Raw genomic sequence first — 16,823 nt, forward strand, 5'->3', positions numbered from 1 at the left:
TCCCACGGTGCGACGTTCCCTCAACACATCTCCCACAGTGCAGCACTTTCTCAATGCTCACCTTTTGAGGGTGCAGTCTCTGGATGCTGCAGAGGGATTCCGAGCTCCATTTGAATCTCTGGATCAGTCACAGCCACTTGGGGAGTAACATGGTGGCTTCACCACCCACAGCAAGCGATGCCTCACTGAGCTGAGGACTGTTTCTAATTGAGCTTTGTGGTGTCTCTGATGTGGGTGAGGATTTTCTTATAGTTAAACAGCTCTGACGATTTTTGTGTGCAAGGTGTTGGACTCAGACCCTGTCGATCAGACCCAGGAAGCTGAAGAGGATCTTGACCTGCTCTACGACAGCCTGGAGGTTTACAATCCCAGCGACAGTGGTCCCGAAATGGAGGATAATGAAAGCGTTCTCAGCACGCCAAAGCCCAAACTCAAGTAAGCATCGCAGACAGGTACTGCTGCACAATTGCAGCCAAATTCTCCCGCCCATTCCATCTTCTAGCGGCAATTCTACTAAACGTTCCGCCTGAATGCTACTGACATTGAGTTCTCTGTTCTATGAAGTATTTTGTATATTTCACGTAACCAAGGGTCTTCCCCAGGCATTGCATCTATCATCTAACAATCGTCTAGAGGGATATCGGAAAAACGCTGGCAAAGGGACTAGCTTAGATGGGGCACTTTTTTTGGTCGGCACAGATGGGTTGAACTGAAGGGCCTGTTTCCTGCTGTATGAGTATGATTAAATCACAGCCAACCCAGCCTCTCCTTGTAACTCAGACCCTCCAGACTTGGTAACATTTTCGTAAATCATGTTTGAACCTTTTCCAGTTTAATGATATACGTTCTATGGCAGGAAGATAGAACTGTACACAGCACTCTAAATGAGGCCACTACTAATGGTTTGTACAGCTGTAACATTATGTCCCAACTCCTGTATTCAGTATATTGACTGATGAAGGTATGCGTGCCAAACACTTTCTTCATTATCCTGTCTACTTGTGTCACCACTTTCATGGAATTATGTACCTGCACCCCTCAGTCTTTCAACACTCCTCAAGACCCTACAATTGTTGTTTGACCCCCATTCCTTGTTTGTCTTATGAAATGCAAATCTTACATTCATTTGAATTAAACTGCATCTGCCATTCCTTGGCTCCATCAGCCAGGTTGATCATGCTCCCATTGCAATCTTAGAAATCCTTCTTCACTGTCCACTATACCATCAATCTTAGTGTCCTCCCCAAACTTACTAACCATGCCACCTACATTCACAGATCATTGATATAAATAACAAACTACAATAGACACAGCATCAATCCCGACGGCACACTACTTGTTACCAACAACCTTCTACCACCGAAGGTATTTATTCACAAAATGCTGGAGTAACTCAGCAGGTCAGGCAGCATCTCGGGAGAGAAGGAATGGGTGACGTTTCGGGTCGAGACCCTTCTTCAGACTGATGTCAGGGGGGCGGGACAAAGGAAGGATATAGGTGGAGACAGAAAGATAGAGGGAGATCTGGGAAGGAGGAGGGGATGGGAGGGACAGAGGAACTATCTAAAGTCTAGATAGTTCCAACTTTAGATAGTTCCTCTGTCCCTCCCGTCCCCTCCTCCTTCCCAGATCTCTATCTTCCTGTCTCCACCTATATCCTTCCTTTGTCCCGTCCCCCTGACATCAGTCTGAAGAAGGGTCTCGACCCGAAACGTCACCCATTCCTTCTCTCCCGAGATGCTGCCTGACCTGCTGAGTTACTCCAGCATTTTGTGAATAAATACCTTCGATTTGTACCAGCATCTGCAGTTATCTTCTTATACAACCTTCTACCACCACCCTCTGTCTCCTATCTTCAGGCCAGTTTGGCTAGCTCTTTCTGGAAGCCATGTGATGCAACCTTACAAACCAGCCTATCATGTAGTGCTTGTCAAAGGCCTTGCTGAAATCCATGTAGGAAATGTCTACCACGCATTCATTTCCTCCCGCCTGGACTACTGCAACTGCCTATACACTGGGATCAGCCAATCATCCCTGTCCCACCTGCAATTGATCCAAAACGCCACAGCGAGACTCCTGACGGTTACCCGTAAAAGGGACCACATCACCCCGATTCTGGCCTCTCTCCACTGGATCCCAGTACGATACAGAGCTCCTCCTATTTGCATACAAAGCCCTAAACAGGCTTGCCCCGTCCCCCCATATCAAAAATCTTCTAACCCACCACTCAATCCCCAGGTCCCTCAGGTCGGCCGTCTTGGGGCTACTGACTAGGCTTAAGCTCAGGGGTGACCGCGCTTTTGCAGTTGCAGCTCCTAGACTGTGGAACAGCATCCCACTCCCCATCAGAACTGCCCCCTCCATCGACTCCTTTAAGTCCAGGCTCAAAACCTACTTCTATTGCCTAGCGTTTGAGGCCCTCTGAGAGGGCGCTGGAAACTGTTTATGTATGTGTTGTTAGGTTTGTGTGCTATTGTATGTTCTTTTTTTGTACCTGCACTGATGTACAGCACTTTGGTCAACGTGGGTTGTGTTTAAATGTGCTATACAAATAAAATTGGCTTGACTTGACCACACTGACATCATGAATCCTCTTAATGTTCTCCTCAAAAAGCCATTGTGATACTATGTAAGCTTTTCAGGTACTTCATGTTTTTAAATGACAAAGCCACAAGGGAGCTGTGCTGAATCTTATAAATCATTGGTTCGGGAGAATTGTGTACCATTCTGTGCGTGTGCTCTGGGATGGTGGCAAGTCCTTGCAAGAAGTTGCTGTTCAAAAAATAAGAGATAGTTAAAAGAGTAATTGTTCTCCACACACCAAGAGAATTAAGCGGAAGTTTCAAAATTATTCCTCTAGTGGCGATGATCTGTAGCAAGCGATCCAATGCCAGATCTCCAACATTTCCATCACCTCCAACATGATCCCATCACTAATCACATCTTCCCATCCCCACCCCTTTCCGTCTTCTGTAACAAGAGATCAGGGGTTTAGGGTTATCAAGGAAAGATGAGGAAGACTCCCCACAGTAAGTTGCAGAGGTCTGGGGGAAAAGTAGGATGGGCCAGCACTGAGTGGAGTTTCAAAGAATGAGAAGTGATATATATATTTAGAAATAGGTAAAATGGGAAAGGATAAATACTGAGACCAGGCATCCAATGACAGTAAGATCTAGAACTGGATACTCCCTCAGAACTGCCCTTCCCTCAAATTAACGTTCCCGCACTGCTGTCTCTCTCAGAGCAAACCACAGTCTGAGTGCTGCTCGGAGGGACGCAGTCACACACTCCCTGTGATCATACGGATTTCTGCCAGTAAGTCTGGTTTCCTCCCACATTCCAACAATGTGCTGGTAGGTTAATTGGCTGCCGTAATTTACACCTCAGTATTCCTCAGTCACCAACAGAGTCAAGGCAAAAGTTGTTGGGCATCTGTGAGACAGAATATGCAGAGCTACAAGGAAGTCAGGAGAGCGGGATTGATACAGGTAAGATAAAGTAGAGTGGCTTGCTGTGATAATAAGTCCTTCAGCGCTGCAGGACACCCTCAGAAACAAGAATGTTAGGCTAGGTGATGTGTTTGGGTCGTGAATGGAGCTCAAACCATATCAGGTGGGCAATCATACATTCACAGACCAACTCACATTTTTTGAGGAGGGGGATTATATTGGATAAAGAATGATGTTTGGAATTCAGTAGCTGCCTTTATTTCTCTTGGTGCTTGAAAATAACACTTGATTTCTACTGACTGTTACAGGCCATTCTTTGAAGGGATGTCGCACTCCAGCTCGCAGACAGAGATTGTTAGCCTGCACAGTCAGAAGAACCAAACCCATGAGCAACCAGGTCCAGTGAGTAACTGACAGGACAAAACTCCAGGCTGGTTAATGAGGACAGGAATCTCCCAGCTCAGTGTCTGAAGACTGGAATCTCTCGGCCCTGCGACTGAGGACAGGAATCTCCCAACCCATCAGTAACAAAGGATAGGAATCTCACAACCCTGTGTCATAGAAACATAGAAAATAGATGCAGGAGTAGGCAATAGACAATAGACAATAGACAATAGGTGCAGGAAGAGGCCATTCGGCCCTTTGAGCCAGCACCGCCATTCAATGTGATCATGGCTGATCATTCTCAATCAGTACCCCGTTCCTGCCTTCTCCCCATGTCCCTTGATTCCGTTGGCCCTAAGTTCTATATCCAACTCTCTCTTGAAAACATCCAGTGAATTGGCCTCCACTGAGGCAGAGAATTCCACAGATTCACAACTTTCTGGGTGAAATTTTTTTTCCTCATCTCAGTCCTAAAAGGCCTGCCCCTTAAACTTAAACTGTGACCCCTAGTTCTGGATTCCCCCAACATTGGGAACATTTTTCCTGCATCTAATCCCTTAAGAATTTTATATGTTTCTATAAGATCCCCTCTCATCCTTCTACGTTCCAGTGAATATAACCCCAATCGATCCATTCTTTCATCGTATGTCAGTCCCGCCATCCCAGGAATTAACCTGGTGAACAGACGCTGCACTCCCTCATTAGCAGGAAGAATGTATCAGGAATCTCCCAGCTCAATGACTGAGGACAGGAATCTCCCAGCCCATCAGTGACTCTCGCTATATTAGGTACTCCATCGTTCTCACACTCATTTCCTCACTCTGATGGTCACTTGCCAAAGTGTAACGTGGACCAGTGTGGTGGACCTGTGTGGTCGTGGGCAGAATATGATTGTCTAACGTCCTTCCTCTTCACTCCACAGACAGAGCTTCAACTGCCCGACACTAAGAACATGAATAGCCCCGGCCAACAGGAAGAGGCTACTGTGGAGTCCATTGCTCTGGTGAGTACAAACCTCTGAGCAGCTGGCCTTTTCACAGTCCCAAGCTAGATGCCCGGCTAACGTAAATGGCTGGAGCCCAGTCCTTCACAGCTGAGCAGTGTGAAGAGATATTGAATGTGCAAAGGAATTTCAGATGAATGTGCAAAGGAATTTCGTCCCAACCATATTTGTGTGCTTCAAAGCTTAAAGTGACTTCCACTGGGCTTCAGTGCCCTGGATTTAGAGCCTGTGACGATGAAGAACCATTGATATATTGGAGGGAAACTTGCAGATGTCAGTGTTTCCACCCACCATTCTCTTGCTCATCGAGTGTGGTAGTGTGGGTTTCGCAATTGAAGCCTTTAAATATCCTTTCACAGACTGATAATAGTGTATGGGACAAATGGGGAGGTGTGTCGAACTGTGTTCAGGAGGCCTTGCACGTGTTCTGCCTACTAATAGAGGCATCGCTGGACTTGGGAACCCGAAAAGCAATATTTTTATACAGAAGATGGTTGGTATATGGAATGAGCTGCCAGAAGAGGTATATGAGGCAGGTGCAATTACAATGTTTAAAAGATATTTGCACAGGTTCATAGATAGGAGTCATTTTAGAGGATAGACAATAGACAATAGGTGCAGGAGGAGGCCATTCGGCCCTTCGAGACAGCACCGCCATTCAATGTGATCATGGCTGATCATTCTCAATCAGTACCCCTGCCTTCTCCCCATACCCCCTGACTCCGCTATCCTTAAGAGCTCTATCCAGCTCTCTCTTGAATGCATTCAGAGAATTGGCCTCCACTGCCTTCTGAGGCAGAGAATTCCACAGATTCACAACTCTCTGAATGAAAAAGTTTTTCCTCATCTCAGTTCTAAATGGCCTACCCCTGGGCCAAACACAGGTACATGCGTTCAGTGTAGATGGGCACCTGGATGAGCAGGGCTGAAGGGCTCTGTGTGACTTGATGAAATGAGTCAGGATAAGTGGAGAATCAATTAGTGGGGAACATTTAGTAAGGTATGGTTCGGAATAGCCACAGAAATGGATTTTTACCGTTCTAAGGTAAAAAAAAATCTAAGGTAAAAAAAAGGCCTAGTATGATGGTGTGAGAGTGGAAGTGGGATCAGGTCAAGGAACATGTTCCATGAAGGAAAAAGGTAGGGTGTTGAAGCCAAAGCACCACAGGTGACCAAAGGGAGAGCAAAGGGTGTATGTCAGATATCAGCATATCACCCAGGCTGAACACAAAATTCAGAGGGCAGAAAGAGACTATGAGAAATGCCTGGCGGCAAAGGGAAGGGAGAATCAAGAAGTCTGAAGCACTTCAGTTGTTTTCAGATGTGAGAGGAGAGAGGGAAGGAACTTTGCCCGTGATCTGAGAAACTGCAGCCCTTGAAACATGGGTGTGGGTCGATACCTTCTCCTCAGGGAGGGAGTTCCAGGGCCATGTTGAACAGTCCGTGATGGTGGCATGGGCTGTGTCATACAGTCTGCGATGGTGACTGGGGACTGTAAAACACAGTCCTTGAGAGTGACTAAGATTTTTAATACATTGTTCGTGGTATTGACTAAAGTCTGCACTACACATTTCACAATGGTGACTGGAGCCTGTGATGCACAGTTTACAATGGTAACTGGGGCCTGTAATATAGTCTGCAATGGCGACCGGGGCCTGTGAGGCACAGTGGCGATTGTGACTAGGGCCTATAATACAGTCCCGATGAGGACTGGGTCCTATAATACACAGTCCTGGTGGTCCATGTAGCCACTGGTGTGCAGTGGCTGCTGCTGTGTGGGGGAAGAGTGCAGCGCTTTCTGAGAATGTGTTATTAGGGGCAGGCAGCCTAACTTTTGCTGGGACCCCATCAGCCGCAGTGAGGGTCGGATCCCACTCAGCCTCTGTTTCCATTCACCAGGAGCTGGAGGATGTGGATGTGAAACCAGGCAGCGTAGAAGATTGGGAAGCACCTGTGGAGCGGTTGGTGCTTCCAGGAAAGATCACCAAGACGGAATCGCAGCTCATCGTATCCCCGAGGTAAGTGGGGAAAGGTCGGGTAGAGTTACATCAACCCCATATCCTGACCCCGTCCCCACCCACAGAGACCCTCGCACCCCAAAACTGGTCCTCCCCACAAACACACTGAAGTTCCACCCACACACCCCGAATGTCCCACTGACGATCCTCAACTACACAAATCATCCCCAACTACAGACTGATCCCCCCCCCCCCCCAGCTACACACTGACGGTCCCACTGACTGTCCTCACCAACACAAATCTACCCCACCCAGAGACCAACCCTCCCACCCACACATTGACTGTCCCACCCACACACTGACTGTCACACCCACACGCAGACCATCCCCACCCATAAACTGACTGTCCCCACCCACAGTTCGACTATCCTAACCCCCACCATCCAACAGTCCCCACCCCCACCGTCCGGCATTCCCCACCCCCACAGTCTAACATTCCCGACCTACGCAGTCCAAGTGTCCCCGCAGACTATCCCCGCTGCTCAACTGTTTCCAACTCAACAACAGAACACATCTGTCCTTGCCCCTCTCTCCATCTGCTGCCTTTTGCGCGGTTCATGGCAGCTCCCCCTGAGGGGAGGCTGCATCCACTGGTTCCACACGTGTCCATCCAATGCAGGTAAACGTCACCAGCAATGACTTCCCACCCATGGACATTCGATCCTGGCCTTAGATTCCCCACACTGACCTCCTAACACTATCTCTATCCACTCCATGAAATCTATTCCTGACACCTCCATTCTTGTTCTCTTAATGTAGCTCCGCATTCTGTCCTCCCCATGCTGGGATCTACAACTGCCTTATAACCAGATCATTTATTATCTGAGGAGACTGTGTAATTCCCTTCGGGGTTCCTGTCCTCATTCTTCATTATGTACCCCATTCAGTAAGTCAGAAAGTAGACAGCTGCGAAGGCCAAGGAGCACCTCTCTGAGAGACCGACAGAACTCAAAGACACAAGGTGATAGAGCCAGCAGTTTCGACAGCGAGTGCTTGACAGACTCCAGGTTCAACATCCAGGTTAATCTCTTTCCCCCACCCCTTCCTATGTCTTCCCCCCTTGTGAAGTGACGGCCTTGTTGAGGGTACTCTGGCTCAAACAGTTTCTGCTTTCGGGTATCTCTCCATTATGACGTTCTTCATGTGTAAGTCTGAATCTGGGCTGTGGGTGAGGAACTTAAAAATGCTTTGCAGCGTCGATCTGGTCTGTCAGACAGTGTGGTGCTCCCTCGGCACTTCCCCTCGACAGTGTGGCGTTCCCTTAGCACCGTCCTTCCCACCTTGCAAAGCTCCCTCAGTATTGCATTGGAATCCCTGAGCCACTTCCAACACATTTACCAGGAGGCAGACTCAAAATGCTGAAATAACTCAGCGGGTCAGGCAGCATCTCTGGAGAGAGCAGGAATGGGTGACGTTTCGGGTCGAGACCCTTCTTCAGACTGAAGAAGGAGTTTTGGTTTGTTGTGACAGCCTGTTCAGACTCGACCCTTCTGCTCCCTTGTGATTTAGCAGCCAGTGTGATTAGGAATGTGAGTAGCCTTGCATTCCGTGGCTCCAACATATGTTCTCTGGATTGCGTTGGTGCTGGGGAGCAGTGCTGGGTATTTACATCGGAGTCCTGGTGTTATGCAGGCGTGTAGCAGCAAATATCTGCTCAAGCATCAAGAATCGGGGCTACTAATCTGGTCATCAGAAATTAGACAACATTTCCAAAAGTGCTGTGTAATATGATGTCAAACCTTTCATCCTTTCAGTAATGTAACAGCTATGGGAGGTTGAAATTTGGGAAATCTGTGTTGTATTGTGCAAATCTTTTATACTCACGCATTGGATCTCAGTGTCACTGCCAAGGCCAGCATTCATTATCCTTCCCTTATTGTCCTGGAGTAGGCAGTATTGAACCGCCTTTCAGAACCACCTGCCATCTTTCTGGTGATCATCACGTTGCTGGAATGTTCAAGCACAAAGAAACGGGATCCTCCTCTACACCCTCTCCAAAACCTCCACATCCTTCCTATAATGGGGCAACAAGAATTGTACGTAATTATCCAAATGTGGCCTAACTAAAGTCCTAGAACGCTGACTCTTATATTCAATTCCCTGACCAATGAAGGCAAACCTACCATATGCCTTCTTTCCCACTGTGTCTACTTGTGTTGCCACCACTAGGGGGTATTGCAAAATGCTGGAGTAACTCAGAAGGCCAGGCAGCATCTAGGAGAGAAGGCAGCATTCCTTCACTCCTAGATGCTGCCTGGCCTGCTGAGTTACTCCAGCATTTTGTGATACCTTCGATTTGCACCAGCATCTGCAGTTATTTTGACTCCAAAATTGCTCTGTACAACAATGCTCTTAAAGGTCTTACCATTAACTTCTGATTACATTCAAAGTCCCAAAGTCCAACACATACTGACTTGGATTAAACTCGAGCTGCCATTTGCCCACCCATTTCTGTAGCTGATGTATATTCCTCTGTATACTTTGACAGCCTTCCTCACAGTCTGCGACCCCAACAATCTTGGTGTCATCGAACACAGAACAGTATAGTGCAAGAAATGGCCCTTCGGGTTGAATGTCTGTGCCAAACATGATGTCAAGACCATGACTTATCTACCGGTACATAACCCTCAACCCTTTAAATGCCACTAACATATTCGCATCAACCACTAACCCCGATAGTGTGTCCCAGGCACTCACCACTCTCTGTGTTTAAAGACTTGCCCCGCACCTCTCCTTTAAACTTTGTTCCTCTCACATTAAAGCTATGCCATCAACTATTTGATTTTTTCATCCCGGGAACAAGAACCTGACTGTCTACCCTATTTATATCATTTGCAACTTACTAACCAACCCATCCATTTTTACATCCAGGTCATTTATATATATCACAAACAACGGATGTCTGAGCATAGACACAAAATGCTGGAGTAACTCAGCGGGACAGGCAGCATCTCTGGAGAGAAGGAATGGGATCGTAGCATAGATTCCTTCGGTGCTCCATTGGTCACAGACTCCATCTAGGATAACGCCCTTCCACCAAAACCCTATGTCTACTATCATAAGTCAGTTCTGAATCCACACGACCGAGTCACTGAATACTGTTTACCATAACCTGGATCAGCCTACCACGGGGGACTTTATTAATCCTTACTAAAATCCATGCAGACAGCATTTACAGCCCCACCTTCATCGATTATCTTCGTCACCTCTTCAAAAAAATACCATCAAGTTAGTAAGACATGGACCTACCTTGTTCAAGCCATGCTGACAATCCATAATTAGCCATTCTCTTCCAAATGGGCGTAAATCCGATTCTGAAGAATCCTCTCCATCAGTTACAGATATGGGGAGAGAAAAGGCAGATGGAGTTTAAACTGGGCAAGTATGAGGTGTTGCACTTTGTACGGTCAAATGTAAGGGCAAAGTATACAGTTAATAGCAGGACCTTTAACAGCATACGGTACGCTTGTCTTCATTGAATATCATTGAAGCATTGAGTATCAGAGTCAGGAAGTCATGTTGCAGCTTTATAGATAGTAGGTTCGGCTTTATTTGGAGTATAGTGTGTGGTTGTGATCGCTCTATTACAGGAAAGATGTGGAGGCTTTGAAGATTCGATTAGGGCAAATGCTGGCATTGCTGGTCACGCCTGCATTCTGGGGGTGAATAGACGCGATGACACTGTAATTTTGTTGGTGGTCATTGGCTCTGTGACTGACAGTTTGAATTTGTTGCTCAGGTCCCTCGTAAATCTGTCTACGACCAATTGAACCAGATCCTAATCTCGGATGAGCAGCTGCCAGAAAGCATCATCCTGGTGAACACCACGGACTGGCCGGGGCAGGTGAGGAACGTAGCATTCATGGACACAGCCAGATGGATTCACGGGTAGCTTCTGCACCTGCTTACAGATTGCTGGGGAGAAGGGGGAACAATGGGGAAATGACTGGGGCCCCAGGGACTGAGACGGCTCGGTCGTCATGATGTGGGAGAGGGGTTACCTTCTCAAACTTGCCCTGTCCCACAAACTCCCACACTCGTACCCTGTTCCAGCCAGCCACAACTCTCACCCAATTCAACACTCCACACCCAACTCCATACACAAAGCCTTTTCCCCACACAACCCAGGACCCCAAACACCCCAACTGAGTCCCATACACACGCTCATACACCATACCCTATAACATTAGCAGTCCAATTCACTCCCACTCTCCTGGTCTCACTCCTCCTGGGTCCACTAACTCCCAGTCCCATTCACTCCAACTCCCTCTCTGTCAGTCCTACTCACTCCTGGTTGAACTCACTCCCGATCTCATTCATTCCCAGTCGCATTCACTCTCAGTCCCACTCAGGCCCTTCCCATTCACTCCCAGTCCCGGTTACTCCCAGTCCCACTCACACCCAATTTTCTCACTCACTCCCAATCACACTCACTCTCGATCTCACTCACTCAAGGTCCCATTTACTCCTAGTCTTGCTTACTCCAGGTCTCAATTACATGCATTCCCACTCAGGCCCCCTGTCACTCATTCCCAGTCCAACTCACTCCTGGTTTCACTTACTCCTTATCCCACTTGCCCACTCCTAGTCCCACTCATTCCCACTCCCACTCACTTCTGGTTCCACACACTTACTATCCCAATCACTCACCTCCGATATCACTCTCCCAATCTCACTCACTCGTATTGTCACTCATTCCCGAGCCCAGTCACACCCCAGACGCTCACTCACCTATGTTCCACATACTCCAAAACCTCTTGCACTTTGAACAGTCATTCGTGGCCACTGTTGACACCTCCATCTGTGTGTTAAGGTCGGATGGTATGGGGTTTTGCAGTGGGCTATGTGGTAGTGTTCAGGCTGTGTGTGTGGGTGGACGGTGCTCCATGGCTAACTGGACCTTGTGTGTGATGCTTTATTCCAGTATCTATATGAGCGGCTTCAGGAGAAGAGCCAGCCCATGGTGTGCACCTGCTCCACAGCAGACATCCATGCAGTCTTCAACACCATTGTCACCCGGATACAGCGGTTGTAAGTAACTCAACTCACTCGTTGGGAGGGGAATAAATTCACTGCTAGTCCCGGCACGGAGGCAGGGAAAAATCAGCACGCCTGGATCTGGGGTTGCACAAACAAGAGAGCAGTGGTCTCACCACCACTGAGACTAGCTCTCTTGTTCCTGATACTTCCCTTCCATCTTTGCACTCTGTCCAACTTAATCACATCTTTCCTACAGCAGGGTCACCAACTCCCATACTCAATTCCCTGACTGATGATATGTTCCCTGACATGTTGCAGTGGTCCTAAATATTGTTTGGCAAACTCTGCGCAATATTAAATAGGCCCTATGTACAGAGCATTTGCAAAACACAGCACGCAGAGCAAAGACTGCTGCTTAATGAAAAAGAGGACCAATTACAGTCAGTTTCAAACTCGGAATGCACCACCAGTCCCAGACGCTCGGGAATTAGTCGCCAACACACCAATGCCCGAGTCCAGTGGGTGTAGTCACTCAGTATGGCTGGTCAGTGCCGGTGAGCTGTAGTATGATAGTTCTGTCCTGGGACGGCCAGACATTGACGATGTCCGGTGGGTGTGGTTGCTCAGCCCTGCGAAGACCAGTCAGTGTCCAGTGGCTCCTGGGATGTGTAGGAAGGAACTGCAGATGGTGGTTTAAACTGAAGATAGACGCAAATTTCTGGAGTAACTCGGTAATTCAGTCTGAAGAAAGGTCAACCCGAAACACCACCCGTTCCGTCTCTCCGGAGATGCTGCCTGTCCCGCCGAGTTACTCCAGCATCTTGTGTCTTCTCTGTCCTGGGATGGTGGGTCAGTGCCAGTGGGTATGGTCACTCTTGTTCTAGGATGGCTAACCACGGTCAGTGCTGAATGGATGTCATCACACTGACCTGGGATTACTGCCAGTGTCCAGTAGGAGTGGTCACTCTGTCCTGGGATGACTGGTCAGCATGTGCTCAATGGGTCTGGTCACGCTGACCTGGGATAACTGTCAGTGTCCAGTAGGTGTGGAGTCTCTCTCCTGTGATCGCTAGTTAGCGTCAGTCCAGTGGGGGTGATCACTGGGACAGCCAGACAGTGTCAGTGTCCAGTGGGTGTGATCACTCTATCCCGGGATGGCCAGTCAATGACCTATAGATTGGTCACTCTGTCTAGGGATACCTGGTCAGTGCTGGTGAGCTGTGGGCGTGGTCACTCAGTTCTGCAATGGGCCGGTCAGTGTCCTGTCGGGGTGTGGTCCCCCTGACCTACGAAGGCCTGGTGCTGAGTAGCCAGTGGTGAATGGTGCGACGGAGACCACTTTGCCAGGAACTAACTTCCCTTCCTACTGTCTTGTTGCAGCTGTAACTGTAACTCCCAGATGCCCCCTCCAGTAAAGGTGGCTGTGGCTGGCGACCAGAGCTTTCTCAGCAACATCCTGAGGTTCTTTGTGGAGCAGTTGGCGAACAAAACTCCAGACTGGCTGAACTATATCCGGTTCCTCATCGTCCCTCTAGGTAAGAAGCAGCTCTTGGCACCCCCTCCAAACTCTGCCATGGGTTCACCACTGCAGTACACCGGGCTGCATTGCCAACCTCTCTCCCCAGCCATGCTGCCTCAGACACCTTTGCATCCTCAACACTGATGGATGTTGACCTCCCTCATCATCGTTAATTGGCCAGTGTCCGCCTGGCTTCCATCCAAGAGAGGCTGGGCTCTCGTTTGGACAACGACCATTTGAGGTGTTACAGGGAATGTCTTCACAACTGAACATTTGTGCACATAGACCCTGCGCTCGGTCTGCCCGCCCTCTGTACCATCACGCACAGGATCACAATAACTTACAGCATGCGGAAAGCATGGGGTCTGTTGTGCCCGTGCTGATTACAAAGGAAGTTACTTGGACTGGTCCCAGTTCCTAGCTCCCAGCTCCTGGCTAACACCCTCGCAGCTTACTCCTCTTCACGTAGCCTCCAGGTACGGGGGATTACTTCTCTCTCCCACCTGGAGGCAGAAAACTGTAGGAATAAAGTTAAGGTGAGAGGGAAAGATTTAGGAGGGAGCTCAAGGGCAACATTTTCACTCAGGATAGTCTTTATCTGGAACAAGCTGCCAGATGAAAGTATGGAGGTTTAGTGTAGTTTAGTTTGGAGATACAGCGTGGAAACAGGCCCCTTGGCCCACATGGTCCATGCCAGCCAACGATCACCCGTCCACTACTTTGACTTATGGAAGGAAACCAGAGCACCCAGAGAAACTCCACATGGTCACAGAGAGAACGTGCAAACTGCATACAGGCAGCACCCACAATCAGGATCGAAACCCCGTCTCTGGTGCTACTAGGTAGAAACTCTACCGCTGCGCCGCTGTGCTGACCCAGGTGAGAAATCATTCATTCCCCATATGAAACTGCACCCTCTTCTGGTGATTGTTGGCATAGAGAAAGAAAAATGACAAACATTAAGCATTAGGTAGAAACAAGGAACTACAAATGCAAGTTTACAAAAAAAGACAAAATGCTGAAGAACTCAGCGGGTCAGGCGGCATCTCTGGAGAACATGGATAGGAAGAATGTCGTGAAAAATGGGTCAATGCAGAGAAATGTGACCTGCTCAGGACAAGATGGACCCAAGAGCCTGTTTTCATTTTGCTAGTGAGAGGCGCCTTCACACTGAGTTTTTAATTTTCAGTATTTCTGATCTCCATTTTCAATTATTTATCGTAGCCTGGTAAAATTGGATATGCCACAATTTATAACTTTACTCCTGGTTTGTCTTTCTTTTCTACAGCATTTCTCACTGGATTTTTCCCCTGATATCCAGTCTCACCAAAGAACTTTCATAATCTGAAGTTATCCGCTTTAGAAGGAAGAATGAAAGCAAAATTATTGTTTACAGATGGTCATACAGCGTGGGTACAGGCCCTTGGCATAACTTGCCCAAGCCGACCAACATGCCCCATCCACACTAGTCCCACCTGCCTGCGTTTGGCCCATATCCCTCTAAACCTATCTAACCGAGTACCTGTTCAAATGTTTTAAATCTCATGATAATAACTGCTTCAACTACCTCCTCTGGCAGCTCATTCCATATACCTACCTCTCTTTGTGTCAAAAAAATTGCCCCTCGGGTCCCTATTAAATCTTTGCCCCCTCACCTTATATCAATGCCCTCTGGTTCTTGATTCCTCAACTCTGGGTAAAAGAGTTTGTGCATTTACTCTATCCATTCCTCTCATGATCATACACCTCCATAAGGTATCACAAAAATGCTGGAGTAACTCAGCAGGTCAGGCAGCATCTAGGAGAGAAGGAATGGGTGATGTTTCGGGTCGAGACCCTTCTTCAGACTGGTCTCAGACTTCTTCTTTCAGACTTCTTACTCAGTCTGAAGAACGGTCTCGACCCGAAACGTCACCCATTCCTTCTCTCTGACCTGCTGAGTTACTCCAGCATTTTGTGATACCTTCGATTTGTACCAGCATCTGCAGTTATTTTCCTACACACCCTCCATAAGATCACCCCTCATTCTCATGCACTCCAATGAATAAAGTCCAGGCCGGCTCAACCTCTCCCTGAAGCAAAATGATAAAATGTTGTGGCACAGTGGGTCAAAGAGTCCTGGTGCATGAACAGAAAGAGTCAGCATTCAGAGACAGCAGGTCATTGGGAGATTTAATTGTAAGGGGTAGGGACGTTTTAAATTAGGTTTACTGGACGGTGGCGAGACTATACTGTGAATACTCTGTACAGATTTGGTCTCCATATTTAAGGCAATATGTGCTTGTGTTGGAGGCAGTGGGGAGCAAGTTCACTGGCTTAACTCCTGTGGTGAAGAGACTGATGAATGAAAAGAGTACTCCAGTATTCATTGGAGTTTTGAAGAAAGGGATCTTTTTGAGATCCGAGGATTGGGTTCTGAGGGGGTTCGGCAGGGTGATTCTTGAACCAAACGGTCAGCTTTTCGAAGGTGGGTAGGAAGCGGCAGACGGCGTGCAAGTTTGAACGTTGTGCGGAGAAGAACACAAAAGTAAATGTGTGCGGATAGATCTGAGTGGCCAATTCAGAAGGTCAAGAAAGTAAATATATAGTTATTCCCTGGAGTCGAAGCACAGATGTCAGGAGATCCTGCTGAGATTAATGGATTCAATGAATCTGTACCTTAAGGAGAATATATTTGATCATGCATGAGTTTGTAGCCCTGCCCTGATAATATTTCACAAAGGTATTTTCCCTGCATTTCCTGACACCACCACTGCTTCCCAACAGAAACTGTTCTCTCTCATCCGCAGGCTCCCATCCCCTTGCCAAGTACCTGGCTTCGGTGGACAACAAGTACAACAGTTCCTTCATGGACTCCGCCTGGAGAGACCTCTTCAGCAAGACAGAGCCTCCCACCACAGGTAACTTTACAAGATGTGATGTTGCTAGGAAATCCAGAAAGAAGTGCTCAGCATTAACATGCCAGCACTAAAATCTCATCAGTAACTGCCCAGCATTAACTGACCACAATAAACATCCTACCGTTAACATTGCAGCATTAATGTCCCAGCATTAACTGCTCAGCGGTTTAGGTTTGTTCACGCCAGTTGAGAATGTTTAAACCTGTCTGACAAGATGGTGGGACCCAAAGTAGTGATCATAGAGTCAAACAGCACGGAAACAGGCCCTTTGGCCCAACTTGCCCATGCTGTTCAAAGATGCCCAGCTACATTAGTCTCACCTGTACCCGTGTCTGGCCCATATCCCTCTAAACCTTTCTTATCTATTTACTTGTCTAAGTGTATTTTAAATGTTGTGATAGTGCCTTCCTAAACTACCACTTCTGGCAGCTCGTTCTACATACCTACTACTTTCTGTGTGAAAATGTTGCCCCCCGAGTTCCTAATAAATCTTTCCCTTCTCACCTTAAATGTACATCCTCTGGTTCTTGATTCCCCTACTCTGGGTAAAAGACTCTTTGCATTCATCCT

The 16,823-nt window shown here is 47.8% G+C and overlaps 1 protein-coding gene across 4 annotated transcripts in view; it reads left to right on the top strand.

The window, feature by feature from the left end:
* LOC144593389 (phosphofurin acidic cluster sorting protein 1-like) overlaps positions 1-16,823 on the top strand; it is a 135,714-nt gene that overhangs the window by 86,471 nt on the left and 32,420 nt on the right. For all 4 annotated transcript variants that reach the window (XM_078398876.1, XM_078398879.1, XM_078398878.1 and 1 more), the window contains exons 9-17: positions 284-435; positions 3,758-3,851; positions 4,756-4,836; positions 6,736-6,854; positions 7,742-7,874; positions 10,594-10,698; positions 11,779-11,885; positions 13,215-13,369; positions 16,143-16,253. In XM_078398876.1, coding sequence (XP_078255002.1) covers positions 284-435; positions 3,758-3,851; positions 4,756-4,836; positions 6,736-6,854; positions 7,742-7,874; positions 10,594-10,698; positions 11,779-11,885; positions 13,215-13,369; positions 16,143-16,253 — 1,057 coding nt within the window. The remainder of the gene's footprint in view (positions 1-283; positions 436-3,757; positions 3,852-4,755; positions 4,837-6,735; positions 6,855-7,741; positions 7,875-10,593; positions 10,699-11,778; positions 11,886-13,214; positions 13,370-16,142; positions 16,254-16,823) is intronic.

Source organism: Rhinoraja longicauda, chromosome 5 (genome assembly GCF_053455715.1).
Source record: "Rhinoraja longicauda isolate Sanriku21f chromosome 5, sRhiLon1.1, whole genome shotgun sequence".
NCBI classification, from domain to species: domain Eukaryota; kingdom Metazoa; phylum Chordata; class Chondrichthyes; order Rajiformes; family Arhynchobatidae; genus Rhinoraja; species Rhinoraja longicauda.